This window comes from Carassius carassius, chromosome 23 (genome assembly GCF_963082965.1).
Source record: "Carassius carassius chromosome 23, fCarCar2.1, whole genome shotgun sequence".
In the NCBI taxonomy this organism is placed as follows: domain Eukaryota; kingdom Metazoa; phylum Chordata; class Actinopteri; order Cypriniformes; family Cyprinidae; genus Carassius; species Carassius carassius.
In genome coordinates, this window is record NC_081777.1 from 28,499,131 (window position 1) to 28,516,491 (window position 17,361).

General features: G+C 36.9%; 2 protein-coding genes and 1 pseudogene across 3 annotated transcripts; 1 reads left to right on the forward strand and 2 right to left on the reverse strand.

The window, feature by feature from the left end:
- Positions 1-547: 547 nt before the first annotated feature.
- Positions 548-4,026, forward strand: LOC132101978 (E3 ubiquitin-protein ligase TRIM35-like; annotated as a pseudogene).
- Positions 4,027-7,040: 3,014 nt separating this feature from the next.
- LOC132101686 (outer dense fiber protein 3-B-like) lies at positions 7,041-11,339 on the reverse strand. Of its 2 annotated transcripts, none has more exons than XM_059506830.1 (7): positions 11,060-11,339; positions 9,127-9,240; positions 8,123-8,326; positions 7,790-7,891; positions 7,594-7,715; positions 7,387-7,527; positions 7,041-7,155 (listed from the first exon to the last, which is right to left on the reverse strand). In XM_059506830.1, the coding sequence occupies exons 2-7, from the start codon at positions 9,233-9,235 to the stop codon at positions 7,063-7,065; spliced, it is 771 nt and encodes a 256-aa protein (XP_059362813.1). In that variant the 5' UTR covers positions 9,236-9,240; positions 11,060-11,339; the 3' UTR covers positions 7,041-7,062. The 2 variants fall into 2 exon arrangements, with proteins under 2 accessions (XP_059362813.1, XP_059362814.1); XM_059506831.1 differs by having other exon boundaries at positions 11,056-11,339.
- Positions 11,340-12,230: 891 nt separating this feature from the next.
- LOC132101822 (protein tyrosine phosphatase domain-containing protein 1-like) lies at positions 12,231-16,322 on the reverse strand (the record flags this gene model as incomplete). The annotated part of the gene is given in 12 exon segments (XM_059507039.1): positions 12,231-12,371; positions 12,374-12,404; positions 12,508-12,618; positions 12,883-12,966; positions 13,126-13,227; positions 13,598-13,714; positions 13,830-14,111; positions 14,326-14,867; positions 14,948-15,085; positions 15,529-15,647; positions 15,784-15,864; positions 16,231-16,322. Coding segments are annotated over 12 exon segments (1,776 nt in total), but the record flags the coding sequence as incomplete, so codon positions are not given.
- Between the last annotated feature and the right edge of the window lie 1,039 nt (positions 16,323-17,361).

The window sequence follows — 17,361 nt, forward strand, 5'->3', positions numbered from 1 at the left end:
TTAAAATGACAGGAAAAATACAGAATTTAAACAAAATTAAATTAAAATATAAAACGTAATTCAAAATATTAATATAAATGGATAATACATATATAATAAATAATGAATAGAATATAAATGATGCTAAAATAACAGCGATACTGTATATGGTAAAGACAGAAACTGACTTAAAATATACACTGTTTTTACATATTTTGTATCCTATAACTTGCCATACATTGTACAGGTTTATTACCTTGAAGAAATTCACATTTACTTTACAAGAATTATTAATACTTAAAAAAATTAAAAAATTAATAATACTTAAAAAAAACTTTTTTAATTTGTGAATAAAGTTAAAGTCTAAATAATTATTAGAATTAACATTATGTACTTTAGAAAATTTTGAACACTATAAACAATGGTTCTGCGGAAACGCTGTCTTTTGCTCTCATAAGCTCCACCCTGATTCGCAGGTGTCTGGGATGTAAACACAGATGAGTTGAGAGACACTCTTGTGCTCTTTGACAGCTGGACCAGACACACACAGAGAGAGAGTCAGAGCAAAATGGCCAGCAGACTGTCTATTACAGAGGAGGATTTCTACTGCCCCATCTGCTGTGACATCTTCAGGGATCCCATTATCCTATCCTGCTCTCACAGCATCTGTAACGGCTGCGTGAAAACCTTCTGGAACCGGCGAGAAACTCAAGAGTGTCCTATCTGCAGAACTGTGTCCACCAACCCTAACCCACCTATTAACATTGTGCTGAGAAACATGTGTGATCTGATGAGAGAAGAAACAACTCAGGAGCCTCCCGTAGAGATGGTGGAGTTCTGTAGTCTTCATGGAGAACCACTTACTTTCTTCTGCACTGAAGATCAAGAAGTAGTTTGTGGGAAATGCAGAAATGTCAAATCGCATAAGAACCACCGAATCCATTTAACAGCAGACGCATCGCAGGACCTCAGGGTAAGAGCTCATAGCGTAAGATTCTTTGGAAACACAATTTTGAAAAATAGTAAGTTGCAGAAATGACCAGCTTGTGGACTCTAGTTAGATTTCACTGATTGTCGGTTTCAGGTTTAATGGGCTGGAAATGGGTGAGATATGAAAGCTCTAGTCAAACAGGTCTAAGCACACTAATGGCCCTTTTATGACAAACATTCTCAGGCTTACCGAAACAAAAGTTTCATGGGAACTTGCTGATAAAGTCAAATATAAACTGGACACCGCTGATCTGTTTGTGGATATGCCGGTTTGTAACAAACAACCCTGTTAACATCAGTAAACAAAGCTGGGGAAACCATCATGCTAAAACATCTGATATAGAGAGAGACAGAGAGAGAGAAAGAGAGAGAGAGAAAGAGTAAGAGAGAGAGAGTAGGCTCTCCCTACACTGATAGTGTCATTTAAAAAAAAAAAAGTGACAACCTGCCCCAACTTTACTTGTCTCACTTCACTTTTTAATATTTGTTAGCAACAGCTCCAGCTGAAACTTAAGACCTTTCTGGAGAAACTCAGAGTCTACGAACAAATCAAACAGTCCTGGGATGAAACAGCAGAGTATATGAAGGTGAGTACGGAGAGGAGATTTCAACATTGACACAGTTTAACTACCATGTGGATATTTCAGGCTGAATCTGCTGATATTTTGTGTTTAGAAACAGAGCCAACACACTGAGAACACAATTAAGGAGGCGTTTGAAAAGCTTCACCAGTTTCTGGACATTGAAGAGGCAGACAGGATGACGATGCTGAGGAAAGAAGAAGAGCAGAAGAGTGAGATAATTAAAAAGAAGATTGAGGACATTAGATCAGGGATGTTTTCACTCTCATGCGTTATCGGGTCCATCGAAGAACAGCTGAGAAGGAATGACTTCAGATTTCTTGTGGTAAGAAGCACTTGGTTTGTTTTCTGGACTTTGAATGTTTAAAATATATTTTATTGATGTTTTATTTCAAAGGGTCAAATAAAAATGCATATTTTTACATTACATTGAGTAGACATTGCAGAATGTAATTTTAAAAAATCAGCAAGGATGCTTTAAACTGATCAAAATTAAAGATATTTATAATTTCCCAAAAAGTTTACATTTCCAGTAAATGCTGTACTTTCTATTCATTTCTATTTACTTTTTTCTTAATCTGACAAAATATGAAGCAGCACAACTGTCTTCAACACTGATGATAATAACTATTGTTTCTTGCGCAGCAAATCAGCCTATTAAAATTATTTCTGAACGATGACACGATTACATTTGAAAATGTATTAAAATTACAGTTAATTTAAATTGTAATAATATTTCAAAATATTACTGTTTTACATTTTTGGACAAATAAATGCAGCTTTGGTAGATTAATCCTTCTGTTTTTATCTAAATTATTTCTAGAACTACAAGGCTACAATTGAAAGGTGAGAAGTTTTTTTTTTTTTTTTAACTTCTGGTTTTGAACCCAAACCCACATCAGTACTGACTAAATGTTGTTTCAGAACAAAGTGTACAATGCGGGATCAGAGCAGACCTTCAGGAATGCTCATCAATGTAGCAAAACATGTGGGTAACATAACATTTGAAGTATCCAAGAAACTACAAGACAACACCCGATACAGTGAGTACTGAGCAGATAAAGTAAATCTTCTCAATCTTCTCACACAGAGATGCAGCAGAAGGAAAAAAAACAAGTTCAAGAGCTGCATTTTAAAAGTTGCGAGCCATTCACACGTGTTTTTGCTTTGAAAAACTTCAGACACAGAATGTGTCAGAACGCAAGATGTAAACTCAGAAAAAAGTCATAATTGTAAGACATAAACTTGCAATTTCACGAAAAGTCAGAAATGTGAGATAAAATGTCAAAATGACCTTTTTTAAAATTATTGTTATATTAATTATTAATGAAAGAAAAAAATAATTCTGAGAAGAAGAAGTCAGAATTGGAAATATAAACTCAAAATTGTGAGATATACTCATGGAAATCTGAGAAAAATATATTTTGAGATATACAGTAAAGAATTCAGAGAAGGAAAAAAAAGTCATAACTGAAACATGTAAACAGAATTGAGGGGAACAAGTCAGAATTGCGAGATTTTAAGTCTGAATTCTGAGTTTTGACTTTGTCAAAAATATATATATTCTGTGGCAGAAATGGGCTTCTGTAGTTCTAAAAATGTAGCACTCAAGTTTAAAGAAGTTTAAGAATTTTAATTTTTTTCCCATTCCACTGCCAGTGTCTTGCATGTCTCAAAGCAAAATAGTTTGTGTGTGAATGTCTTAACAGTGAGTACATCTCTATCTCTTTCCCTCCAGCCCCAGTAACCTTTGACCCCAACACCGCCCATCCTTATCTGCTCGTGTCGGATGATCTGACTAGTATAACTTACACTGACGAGCATTTCCATCAGCTTCCAGCAAACCCAGAGAGATTCGACGGCTACACAAGCATTCTGGGTTCTGAGGGCTTTAACTCGGGGACTCACTGCTGGGACATCGAGGTGGGTGACAGCACAGCCTGGGCCGTGGGAGTAATCACGGAGTCCGCATACAAACACAGACAGACCTGATTCAGAGAATCAGGGTGCAGCTGGACTGGGACAAGGGCAAAGTCACATTCACCGACTCAGGTCATAATATCGGCCTGCAAATGTTTAAACACACGTTCACTGAGAGAGTGTTCCCTTACTTTTATAGTCACTGTATGAAACATCCGATGAGGATCATAGAGGTTAAGACAGCTGTCGAAGCACACGTTTAAGCCAATACAACTTTAAACTGGTGAAGTTAAGCAGTTAAAGGTTAACTGTGATATAAATAATACAACAATATAAAATCATCTTAAAGAGAAAGAACAGTACTGCGATAAAACATTACTGCATGACAGCAATATTCAATCCACGTACACTACAAATAGATAAATCAAATAACTAGAATTGTTGTGTTTTAGAGACAAAAAACCTTAAAAATTGATTTACCTGACAAACTAAATTAGGTTATCATTAGGTTAGGCATTAGGTTTCAGAGAAGGTGTTTTTTATTAAGAAAGAAAGAAAGAAAGAAAGAAAGAAAGAAAGAAAGAAAGAAAAGCTCACTAAATGTATTATGGTACGAACCTGAAAAAAAAAGTTCTAATAATGTATATATTAATGTACATGCTGTTCCTGGTTTGTCTCTTTTGCTTTGAGCTAAACTTACATTTTTAGATGCTGTATGACTGAAGTGCCAAGTGACAATAATAAAGTGACAACAATAATGTATTTCAGAATCAGAATCAGAATCAGAATGAGCTTTATTGCCAGGTATGTTCACACATACGAGGAATTTGTTTTCGTGACAGAGCTCCGCAGTGCAACAAAACAGCGACAGAACAAAAAACACAATAAGGAATAAAAATACAAAAAAATACAAATAGGTGGGTAAGGATTGACAATATACAAATTGACAATGTATGGCAGGTATATTAAAATGAGCATTTATGTATGTACATGTATATTATGTGGAAAAGTTTTAACTGTACGCTAAGTATGTGTGTTGGATAAATAAGTGTATGTGTATATAAATATAAATATAAGTAGTGTAGTGTGTTCCATGTATGTACATGTATATTATGTGCAAAAGATTTAAGTGTACGCTAAGTATGTGTGTTGGATAAAAAGTGTAGTGTATATAAATATAAATAGTGTAGTGTGTCCCACAGTTATTATCAGCTGTTCATATGATGGATTGCCTGAGGGAAGAAACTGTTCCTGTGTCTGGTCGTTCTGGTGCTCAGTGCTCTGTAGCGTCGACCAGATGGCAACAGTTCAAAGAGGGAGTATGCTGGATGTGAGGGGTCCAGAGTGATTTTAACAGCCCTTTTGCTCACTCTGGATAAGTACAGTTCTTGAATAGATGGGAGGGTTGTACCGATAATTCGCTCAGCAGTCCGGACTACCCTCTGTAGTCTTCTGAGGTCAGATTTAGAAGCTGAGCTGAACCAGACAGTTACTGAAGTGCAGAGGATGGATTCGATGATGGTGGAGTAGAACTGTTTCAGCAGATCCTGTGGCAGGTTAAACTTCCTCAGCTGGCGAAGGAAGTACAACCTCTACTGGGCCTTTTTCACAATGGAGTCAATGTGAATGTCCCACTTCAGGTCCTGAGAGATAGTGGTGCCCAGGAACCTGAATGACTCCACTGCAGTCACAGTGCTGTTCATGATGGTGAGTGGGGGGAGTGCAGGGGGGTTTCTCCTGAAGTCCACAGTCATCTCCACTGTTTTGAGCGTGTTAAGCTCCAGGTTGTTGAGAGTGCACCAGACAGCCAGCTCTTTAACCTCCTGTCTGTAAGCAAACTCGTCACCGTCCTGAATGAGGCCGATGAGTGTGGTGTCATCTGCAAACTTCAGGAGCTTGACAGAGGGGTCCTTAGATGTGCAATCGTTAGTGTACAGGGAGAAGAGCAGTGGGGAGAGAACACAGCCCTGGGGAGCTCCGGTGCTGATTGTACGGGTGCTGGATGTGTATTTTCCCAGCCTCACTAGCTGCTGTCTGTCTGTCAGGAAGCTGTTGATCCACTGACAGACGGAGGTGGGCACGGAGAGCTGAGTTAGTTTGGGCAAGAGGAGGTTTGGGATGATCGTGTTGAAGGCAGAGCTGAAGTCCACAAACAGGATCCTCACATAGGTCCCCGGTCTGTCTAGGTGTTGCAGAACATAATGCAGTCCGATGTTTACTGCATCGTCCACAGACCTGTTTGCTCTGTAGGCAAACTGAAGAGGATCTAGCAAGGGTCCAGTGATGTCTTTCAGGTGGGCCAGCACCAGTTTTTCAAATGACTTCATGACTACAGACGTTAGAGCCACAGGCCTGTAGTCATTTAGTCCTGTAATTTTGGATTTCTTTGGGATAGGGATGATGGTGGAGCGTTTGAAGCATGAAGGGACTTCGCACAGTTCCAGCGATCTGTTGAAGATCTGTGTGAAGATGGGGGCCAGCTGGTCAGCACAGGATTTCAGACAGGCTGGTGTAACGCAATCTGGGCCTGGTGCTTTTTTCCTTTTCTGCTTCCGGAAGACCTGGCGCACCGCATCCTCGCTGATCTGTATTGCAGGTGTGGGGGAGAGGGGGGATGCAGGAGGTGTGAATGGTGAGAGTGCTTGATTGATTGGAGCGGTTGATTGGAGAGGTGTTCAGGGTGGGTTGCAGGAGCTGTGAATGGTGTGAACGGTTGTTTGGAGAGGCATTCATGGTTGGTTGCAGGAGTTGTGAATGGTGTGAATGGTTGTGTGGGGAGGTGTTCAGGGCAGGTGATGGGTGTTCTTTCAAACCTGCAGTAAAACTCGTTCAGATCGTCTGCCAGTCGTTGATTCTCCACAGTGCTGGGGGGTGGTGTCTTGTAATTGGTGATCTTCTTTAAGCTTTTGAATTTTGATTCAAGGATGTACTTTCTTTCTTGATTTACATAGTAATCATCAGCGCTGTTATGCATCTCTATGCCATTCCAAATGTAGTGAGGTGACATGAAAAAATCAGCTTTGCCATCACAGAAATAAACTACATTAAAATATATTAAAATAACAGTTATTTTAAATTGTAATAACATTTCACAATATTATTACTGTATTATTAATTTCAATAATATTATTCATTACACAATATTATTCATTTCACAATGAATCTTACTGTTCTTACCGTATTTTGATCAAATTAAATGCAGCCTTGGTGAACATGAGAGAATTTATAGATTTGTTTTTAATGATTTGTTTTTGTTGCCTTACTTTTGGAACAACCTCTGTGTATGGATTGTAGGGTTGGGGTATTTGGACTGCAATTATGATTAAACATGGACTCGAACTTTTAAGGATTTGTACTTGACTCGTACTTGACGAGGAGGAATCAGACCCAGCACTAGTAGATTGTGTCTGTGATGTGCTAAAATGCTAGTCTAGGTAGACTTGGTTCACTTGGTTTTGGAATGGAGCTTATTTCTAATATTGTAGCATCAGCACAATTACTGCATCTAGTTTTATGAAACACCATTATTTCAAGTTATTTAGATAGTAAGACCTGACACGTCAGACTGGCTTGTTTAACAGAATTGACCTGTTTAATCAGCCCCATCCACAATTAAAGGAAAGGTGTACTCTGAATGTCGAATTCCAAAAGAAAAGCTGGGAGCTTTGGTTCCTGTGAAAGTAACCTGTGGAGAAGCACAAAAGGAAGCATTTTAGTACTAATTCTTTTCATTTAAATAGATGTAGAAGAAAGCATTCCGTATTGTGGATTCCATGATACATTTTTTCAAGATTCTTTGATTAACAGAAAGTTCAAAAGAACAGCATTTATTGGAAACAAAGTCATGTATGATAATGTTATAAATGCATAGTATAGTAGTATAAAACAGTATTGTATATGTTATCCTGGTACAGACCCTTTCTGGATGGTGGGCCCCAGGTCCTGGTTTCTTTGTAGTGTCTCCAGGTGAGAAGTTGCGTCCAGTCATGCTGTACTCAGGGGACTTGCGTTTGTACACCCCTGAATTCACCACTTGGTAGGTCCCTGGGCCTGGAGTCTGAGAAAATGAATGTTATCATCTTTGCAAAGCAGAGGTAAATATTGTGAAATGATGTGTCCACACCTTCCGCAGATCTTCATAGAAGCTGCCGATTTCGCTACGACCGCCAAAGAAGACATTTGGGGCAGATGCTTTATTCACAACTCTTGGCCCTAATACTGGGGGAAGCATGTATGCAGCTGGACCTGGAGACAAGATAATGCATGATATTCACAGGAAATGCACCTGTTCCATAATTTGTTGCTGTGTGGAAATCTACCTGGTGTTTGGTCATTACGAAACAGTTTAGTCCTTGCAGACAGAGAGAACGCAGGGGCAGAGTGAAAAGTGGTTTTTATTGCATTTTCAGGGGAGTAACTGCCTGAAAGAAGAATCAAAAGCCAGTTTAATCTGTTCTACACTCACAGAGAAAAGGTACAATACTGTCACTAGGTTGTTCTAAGGTGCAAAAGCTAAACTTTTTACCTGTAAATGCTACATATTAGTACCTTTAGAAAGTGTGCCACCCCAGTGACAGTTTTGTACCTTTTCTTATAAGAGTGATCCTTGATGTACAGCTACAAAGCCTGTTAGTTTATGTTGTGTAAAAGACCTGGGCCAGGGGTTTTAAAGGGCTGAATATCCTTAGGTCGGCCATAGACGGAGTATGCAGGGGTTCCATCCCGACCCACCCTGGTGATGTTGGAGGGAACGAGGTATCCAGGACCTGGGGAAGAGTTGGCGTGTGAGTCACGATGACGTGTGCCGAAGCTAAACGCTGGGCCTTGCTGCATCCGCGGGTCATGGTTGTTCATTCCTGTGTAGAGCAAAGAAATCCCTCAAATTCATGGAAGGGCAATAGCTTCTCAATTTTTTTAATAACATTTAGAAATTAGTATTGGTCTTCCGAATCACAGTTTTTACCCCACTTTTTAGCTCCTGATTTACTGGTTGTATTTACTGTAATTTGTGTGTATGTATGTACAGTACCTACTTAATAATTTTTGTTACAAATTTGTACCCAGAAGTGAGCTGAACTTTCTTTTTGAGAACATCATCAGTTGTAAAATAAAAAAATGGTATTAGAAACATTATCTCTTAGGTTAGATTGTGGATTAGGCATTTGTAACTAACAGTACTCATTTCTATGTGTGTGTGTGTGTGTGTGTGTGTGTGTGTGTGTGTGTGTGTGTGTGTGTGTGTGTGTGTGTGTGTACCTGTTTAGTAATACTTGTGAGGGCCTAAATATCCTAAAATATTACGACAACCAACAAGTGAGGACATTTTACATGGTTTCAAAGACTTCTAAAGCGGTCAAATATTTTATATTTTAAAATCTGCTTATTTGCAGTGGTTTCTGTGAGGGTTAACTAAAGGCTAGGCTATATGTCATTCATCTAATATAATAAACCAATGTCTAATCTCTAAGACTCCTTCACTAATACAGTGAATCAAGTGTGTGTGTGTGTGTGTACGCCTATGGGATGTCACCACTTTTCACAAAAACAAACGTTTGTTTGTGTGTGTGTGTGTGTGTGTGAGAGTGAGTGTGTGTGTGTGTGTGTGTGTGTGTGTGTGTGTGTGTGTGTGTGTGTGTGTGTGTGTGTGTGTGTTTACCAGTTGCCCCTGGCAGAGAATATGTTGGCCCTGGACTGTTGTACATTGCAGCAATGGGGCCCCTTGGCCTGTGGGGCTTCCAAGGACCAACCCATACTTCCACAGGCATGATGTCTGTTGAAGATAAAAGGAATTACTAAAACTACTTGACTTGTAAATAAATAAATACTTGTGTTAAATAAAAGTGTTAAATACTTACAGTTTGAAGTAGTTTGAAATGTAACATAGTTTTATAGATTAAAGTTTGAATGTTTTCAATGCAATACAGTCTATCAGAAAAACAGATTACCTGGGGTGGTTGCTATAGATATATAGATATATATACATAGATGCCCCATTAGCTATATTGTAACTTTCAACTTGACGTCATTCACCATAATATTCACTGTATTTTCGAAAGATGCCACAATCCTGCACAGAACGGCTCAAGAGCTCCGTGAGAACCTACAGTATGGTGAATGACGTCAAGTTGACCGTTAAGACAAGTCATGTTACTTGGCGGCCATCTTTGAAATGCCTCTCGGGCATGCAAGTGCAACTCCTATCGCTTTGAATTTGGAAACATCAAATTCTCAAAAAAATTAAATTAAATTAAATTAATGCATTTAGCAGACGCTTTTATCCAAAGCGACTTACAGTGCATTCAGGCTAACATTTTTTATCTATCATGTGTTCCCAAATTAGCATACTAACATGTTTCTAGCATGATTGGCATGTTGCTAAAATTATTAGCATGTTACTAGCATGATTAGCTTGCTGTTATTATGTTTTTAATGTGATTTAAAATTGGAAATGAAAAATAATCCAGCTAAAAACAAGTTAAAACCATCTGATTCAATAAAAAACAGCTAGAGACCAGTTAAAATCAGTTGATATCAGCTGATTTAGCAAAAAGCCAGCTACAAACCAGTTAAAAGCAACTAAAACCAACTGAACCAGTCAAAAACCATTTTAAAACAAGCATATGCTAGTTGTCTAGTTTTAGCTGGTTTAAGTTTTTAAAGAGTAGCTGTTTTAAACTTGGTGTTTTAGCAGGTCTCCCATCTAAGACCAGTCTGACCAGCTAAAAATCTGCCAAAACCACTTTAAAACCAGCCTGGAAGCAACCAACCAGACAGACAGACAGACAGACAGACAGACAGACAGACAGACAGACAGACAGACAGATAGATAGATAGATAGATAGATAGATAGATAGATAGATAGATAGATAGATAGATAGATAGATAGATAGATAGATAGATAGATAGATAGATAGATAGATAGATAGATAGATAGATAGATAGATATTGTGAAAACTTGAATTAGTTTAAACTGGTTAGTAATAGTACATAGAAGGGAAGTTCAATTTAGCCTAATGGGCTTCAGTGTGTTTAGATTTAAATTTTTGACAGTTGGAGCTTTAATAGTCTTGGCTCATTTGAACAAATGTAAGTTTATGGGACTTTTATTATTTTTAATCTTCAGTTTTGAGAAACGTAAATCCGATCAGTCTGAAAATGAAATAGCTACCCGAGTCTGAACATCTTAAAAGCTCTAGGAGGAGTAACGTTAGCGTTCAGAAATATAGTCTAAGAAGAAGAAAAAGAAGAAGAAGAAGAAGAAGAAACTTAAATAGAATAAGTTGGCTTTTTCAAGTAAATACTTAATAAGAACACATGAATGTTAGTATTGTATGATGCAAAGTAGCCTTCACTACTTAACTTACATTAGTGTTATTGTTTTCTGGAAGTGATGATAGATAAGTTACTAGCCTATATCTAACGTTAACACGTTGACACTTTTTGTCAGTGTAACGTTAAGCGTATGCAAAATATTTAATTTAGTCTAATTACATTTTAATTTAGTTTAAATTAAATTACTGCTCCGTAACTGATAACTGTAACAAAAAGCATAAAAGTAAACAGCAGACTAAGTAAAAATAGCAACTTACCTTAAGTGCAAGATATAAAAATAAATTATAGACTGTCGATCTCCAGACTGTCGATCTCCAGGCGAGTTTAAAAATTAATATATTATAGATAGATAGTAGTAACGTTAGATAACTTAAAACGACAAAACGATACCAGTTACAATACAGTATCTGCACAAAAACGATGTTATTTACATAGAAAGGTGAAATAAAATAAAAAAGTTATAAATGTAGCTCGTGAAGAGCTCTAATCAAACTCTCAGCTACAGCGAGTTTTTTTTTTATTGTTTATAACGTTAATTGTTTATTTTTAATCTCTAGGGCGCCGTCGTCATGGTGATTAATTGATGTCATTTTTGAGTGACATTCCAGTGGCTCTACAAGCGAATCCACACGAATCTGTGCGGTTTTATTAATTAAAAACAAATTAAGCTATAACCAAATTCAACAAGTGCTCTCCTTACACACTACAAGTTTAAAATTATAAAACACATTAATCGATATTTCAATGGAACGACCATTATAGGCCACTAAAAACAAAAACAAAAATTATTTGGACACTTGAGACACTCACAAAAAAAATGTGTATATCATTTCACTGGATAACACAAAATCTAAATTAAATAATTAAACAATAAGTCAATTATATATATATATATATATATATATATATATATATATATATATATATATATATATATATATATATATATATATATATATATATATTAAAATTAGTTTAGAAAGGAGAGAGAAAATACATCAGAGGCAAAAACAACATTGTTTTTTATTATGATTTACTTTATATATAGATATTTTTTCTCCTTTATTTATGTATTTTGTCTTGGTTTTGTTAAATATTGTTTAAAATAAAATTTATGAAAAAACATTGATCAATTTGAAAATACCTTATGTAGCCTACTATATATTATGTGATGTGTCACTTTCAAAGAAAATATGTAAATGAATAAAGAAATGAATTTTTACAGCTAAACATTTCACAAAGATATGTTCACATTTATACTTCAGCACTCTTTTAAAAAAGACAAAACAGTACCACTCCGTTCAATATTTAGTTAACTAGCACAAACACAATCATATAGTTTTATACGTGAAAAAATATGTTATAATAATACTTTTAAGGAGGGCTGTACAGACTGGAACAGAAATCAATAACTTGATCAGTAATTCATTTAATCAAACAATGGTTCTTTATATAGATATCTTTGCTGGTTTCATTAGTTGAAGCACTGCTCCTAACACTGTGATGGTGTTGTAGTGTTTTGGTGGAGGTTGTGAAGGTACTGCTCTTTCATTGTAGTTCTGAGAACAAGATGTTGTGTCTCTCTATTTCCTCTGGAGGGCGCTGTTCAAATACAAAATCATGCAAAAGTGAATTTAAAATGCTTCTCTGTTTAAATATCAATTTATTTGGGAAAATTAGCACATGTATACACACACAAACGTACTCTTGTTAAAGCTCGAATGAGTCTCTGTAGTATAGCATGTTCAAACTGAGGACATCAAAATGCCACTTGACCCACACAGTCCAGCAGACAGCAGATGGTGTGCCGCTGATACTAAAACAAGAAGACATATAACCACATGAAGCTGAGCATTGTTGAACAGTTTGTAAGTACTTCAAAATGTCATGTTTAATTCAGTGTATTACTTGCTTTTTCTTTATTTGTGAAACGTTCTAGCAATTTTTGAGTATGAATAGTTTCTGTACCAATTCTTTGTGATTTAAAATATGCCTTATTTGTATGACACACACAGAGAAATGTGTAACAGACATGTAAGCAAACTGTGTGTTCTGTCACAATCTGAGTTCAGAATTTCACCTTTTGCAGTGAAATATTGTGCAGGTTTTGTGCAGGCTGGGTTGAGGTCAGCCTCTCTACATCATCTTTACTGAGAACAGGATCCTGTTATGATTAAGCACAACAGCTAAAACACTGCATACGAAACAAGGAGAACAACTCTCTTAAAAGTATAGTTTTCATAAGCATGTTATGTCTATGTCAGGCTTATTTCCAGAAAATATTACTGGCATCTTTTTTTCACCATATACTGTGACCTCTGACCTTTAATTTGTCCAGCCAGATCCATAACAGTGTGCTCAGGACTTCAGGATCTGTTTCCATGACAAGTGTAGCCCAGCCACATTCACTCAAGTTGAGCTCATCCTGAGGAGAATTAAAAACAGGGTCAAATCTTCTGCATTAACACAGCATTCAAAGATATAAAACAAAAGCTTTTGTCATACAGAATCATGCGTAGATTTAATTAAGGAGAATGCTAGATAAATATAATAAAATGTATAAGCGATCAGAGCGATTTTAAAGTAAAAAAACTAAATAAAAAATACAGATATCGTGATTTTTTTTTCTTAAGCATTACTCTGAATATTATATCTGCACATACAGTCGACTCGTATGAAAACATGATCATGCTTTGTATGGTGAAAATAATGTGTTAATGGACCAAAACCGTTTGTCATGGTGTGGATCCAGGAACATTCTTGTTTTTGTCGAAACCAAGTCAAACATGCTTTACCTGAAAACCCGCTGCTTTTTTCAACACAGTGTCCAGTGGGGGGCGCTGTTGTGTCATTGCTTTAGCGACAGCTCTTGATGATGATGACTGAACTGATTTAGGATGCTGCAACCTAAGCTTTAAAAAAACATCCACTACATTTGCAAAAAATAAGAGGTAATGCATCATTAAAGTTCTCAAAATTCTTCAAGCAGTGAACTAAGATAGATATTTTATTTGGTCTCACACTAACCTCAACGTTTGAGGTGAACTTTAGGTAAACCTGAGGTTTCTTGGTTGTACATTTTGTCTTCTTGTTCACATTCTCATTTTGTGGGAGAAGAGCTGATGGTGGATTGAGGCTGTGTTTCCCTGTCGTCCCATTGCACTGGTCTGTCATCGGCATTTGATGACTCTTTTGTGATTCTGTTGGGATTCTCCGATCTTGTGATGGGCCGATTGGTCCATTGTTTAATTTATGGTGTGCACCAGATTGAGGAGAGTAGCGTGAGAACATAAAATCCTTGTAGAAACAACGGGATTTAATTTGTCACTGTTATGCAGTTTCATAAACTTAAACTTTCATTAAAAAATTATAAAATATTATTTAAAAATAACTAAATTATTATAATACATATATACATACATATACAAAGATAGATAGATAGACAGATTTTAAGAATAAATTTTAGAATTTAAATGTGATATATACACTTATTTATATTAAACATATAACTTTATGTTCAATATAAAGAAGAAAGATCGCTTCGCTTGTTTAGAAGGACATCCCTCTTCCTCTCCAGGAACCCGAATGGCTCGTCCCAGGACTCGCAAGAGTACGCTCTGCATGAGCCTCTCCTTTCCTTCAGAGCAGGCAGGTTTCTCTTCAGAAGTGTCACCTTCACTGTCTTCTTCAGGGCCGAGGTGTTCAGCCTCTTCTCCAGTTCTCTCTGGACCTCAGGAGGACTGGGAGCCCCCTGGGTGAGAGCGATCAGCATGCTGCAGAGGACGTGAAGGATCTTGGGCGTGTGTTTGAGGGTTCGGGCCTCGTCCCCGTGCAGCAGAAGGGCCTGACGCAGGAGATACTGCCGGAGACTGGAGGAGGAACCGTGCCGCATATTCAGACACGGGTACTGAGCCAACTGAGAGCCCACCAGCCGGGCAAAATCAAACACCAGATTGATCTGTGATCGAGTCTGGATTGAGCAAGGCCTTCTGATCCGAACATAGTGGACAGCTTCACTAGCGCTGATTCGACAGGTGTAGACCAGATAGCCTGCAATAAGAACACCTGTACAGTAGGGTTGATATTAAGGACTTTACTCAAATAGAATATCATCTTAAAGTAATAATGCATGAGATGAAACTTGCCTGTCTTGCCCAGTCCAGCATGGCAATGAACAGCCACCTTTCCTTTCTGCACAGCGAAGGCCAAAACCTTCACGGCATCCAGCATCCCCTCCAGAGACGACACTCCAAAATCACACATCCCAAAATTATAGAAGTTAACTGTCAGACAAAAAGGAACATAATTCATAATTTAATTTACCTGGTGAATCTCAAATATTCAGGTTATATTTTATACCAGCATTAAAAGAAAAGTATTGTTTTTACTGTATATGTTTTAGCAAATAAATGTAGACTTTGTTAAAATAGGAATCTTCTCTCAAAACCATTTAAAAAACTCTCACCAACCTCAAACTTTTGAACGGTAGTGTATATAATTTTTTTTTTTTTTTAATTCAATCATTCCGAAATAATTGTATAATTTATATATATGTGTGTGTGTGTGTGTGTGTGTGTGTGTGTGTGTAGTATATATAGGTAGCCTAGATTTAGGAGTGGCACATTGAAAATATCTGTTTAGGGTGTAATATGAACCTTATATGTTGCAAAAGAATCATACTAATAGTTCTATGAAAGTTCCATGAAAGTGTATGACTTTGGCTCACTTTGACTGTCCATAAAGATCTGAGGTGAATATGTGAACCCACTGCCAGGGTCCAGAGGAGGGCCACAGTGAGCATGTTCCCCTGGGAGCTGAATATTAATGATGGATATAATGTTGAACCTGTAAATACAAATAAATAAAAGCAAATACACAAGCATACACACATATTGTCCCTTATTAATCAGAACCACTCCCCTGCAGAGTAGAGGTACATTTAAGTAAATATCTTTTAAAGACTGTATTAAATAACACTCACTGTTTGAACTGCTCTATGATGCAGTATCTCTTAATGAGACACGTAGAAGGTCGTGCCATTATAATAATTTCATCAGTCACCCTAAATACAAAAAACACAGTGAATATATACATGGCTGTTTTTGTAAGCCATAGAAAGAGGAAAAACATTATATTGAACAATTTCTCACTCTTGCATTCAGTTCAGTTCTTACGGGTTTGATGTCCCTGGTTCTTCTCACAAATAAATATTCCTATTTGTTTGGTGTGTCTCTTCTAACACTAAGGCTATGTCCACATTAATCTGGATAAATTTGAGAACACAATGTTTTTTCTTGAGCTTTGGCCTTTAGTTGTTTCCGTGTGGACTATAGAGCTTTTTGAAGACGTTCTCTTTTCATGTTGCAGCTGTGTTAGCCAGATTAATGTAGCCTTTTCATTCAGACAATAGAAACACTATAGGCCTCACCAGCTGGAGAAGACACCTTTAATGGCCTGTTGGCTTATGCTCCAGCACGCTGGACCTTCATATCGACAGTCTTTTCCCCCACAGGTGATAAGACAGAGAATATGATGGTCTGGGCACTGGAACCTGCGGCGTCATGGAGGACAGGAGAGGACAGAACAGAAACTAACCACAAATCACTGGTTCTATGTGCACTATATGTGGATGTGCTGTGCATTGGGAAATCAGCTGAGGAATACTATAGACAGAAATATGGCAAAGAGACAGAAAACATGCAGTCAGTGACAGAAGAGTCAAATTTCACCTGCCGCATACTAACATGACAAGAAATGAATCAAATAGCAGTAGAGCAGTCAAGCTAATGCACCATAATTAATCACTCTGTCGCCGCCATGTCACTTGACCTACATTTTAAGCCTGTAGATATATCTACTGCTCTGTATTTTTCTTTAGGTCAATTGCTAATTCTCCCAGACTTACCCATGTGGCTCCATACCCCAAGAAAGCGTTTTATGTAAAATGTGTAGATTTCATGATAAACATGTAGCGAGAATATAACATGGCTATGTTGCATACAGAAACATGGTCATGTCTCAAAGCTGTCCCAGCCATTGGTGTCTAATCCTTATTAAGTGTCATAAACACATTAGTGGATAGGTTGACGATTCATAATAAGCCTAATTATATAACATGCCCTGGTTCCAGCAGTCAGTACATACAGTACAATAATAACAATTACAAACATTCTAGAAAGACGTTTCTCATGTGTATTTTAATCAATCAATCAAGTTTGAATTTCAAAGTGAAATGGAATAAAATTAAATTAAAAAAACATACAAGTACTGTAATTGTATAGTTTGTAGTACTTTTCATTTCTCTGAATGAAAATCTTAGAATTAATGTATCTATTGACATTTTATTTATTGACAGTATTTTTCATTATATTTAAGAAATTCATCAGTGTTGTTACAAACTAAAACTGAAATAATTAATAATTAATTATTTAAAGCTATAGAAAAAAACTAATACAAATTATAAAGCATATTAAATTACAAAAACTGAAACATTTCTAAAATGTCAATGTTCAAAATCTTCAAAATGGAGCCAACATGAGATAGAGTTTGTGAAACAGAT

Excerpts from the sequence above, each read along its gene's own strand:
- LOC132101686 (XM_059506830.1), bottom strand. The coding sequence starts at position 9,235 with ATGCCTGTGGAAGTATGGGTTGGTCCTTGGAAGCCCCACAGGCCAAGG. Across the intron at positions 8,327-9,126 it reads TTCTCTGCCAGGGGCAACTG|GAATGAACAACCATGACCCG; the intron begins GTAAACACACAC and ends TGCTCTACACAG. Across the intron at positions 7,156-7,386 it reads GGGCCCACCATCCAGAAAGG|GTTACTTTCACAGGAACCAA; the intron begins GTCTGTACCAGG and ends GCTTCTCCACAG.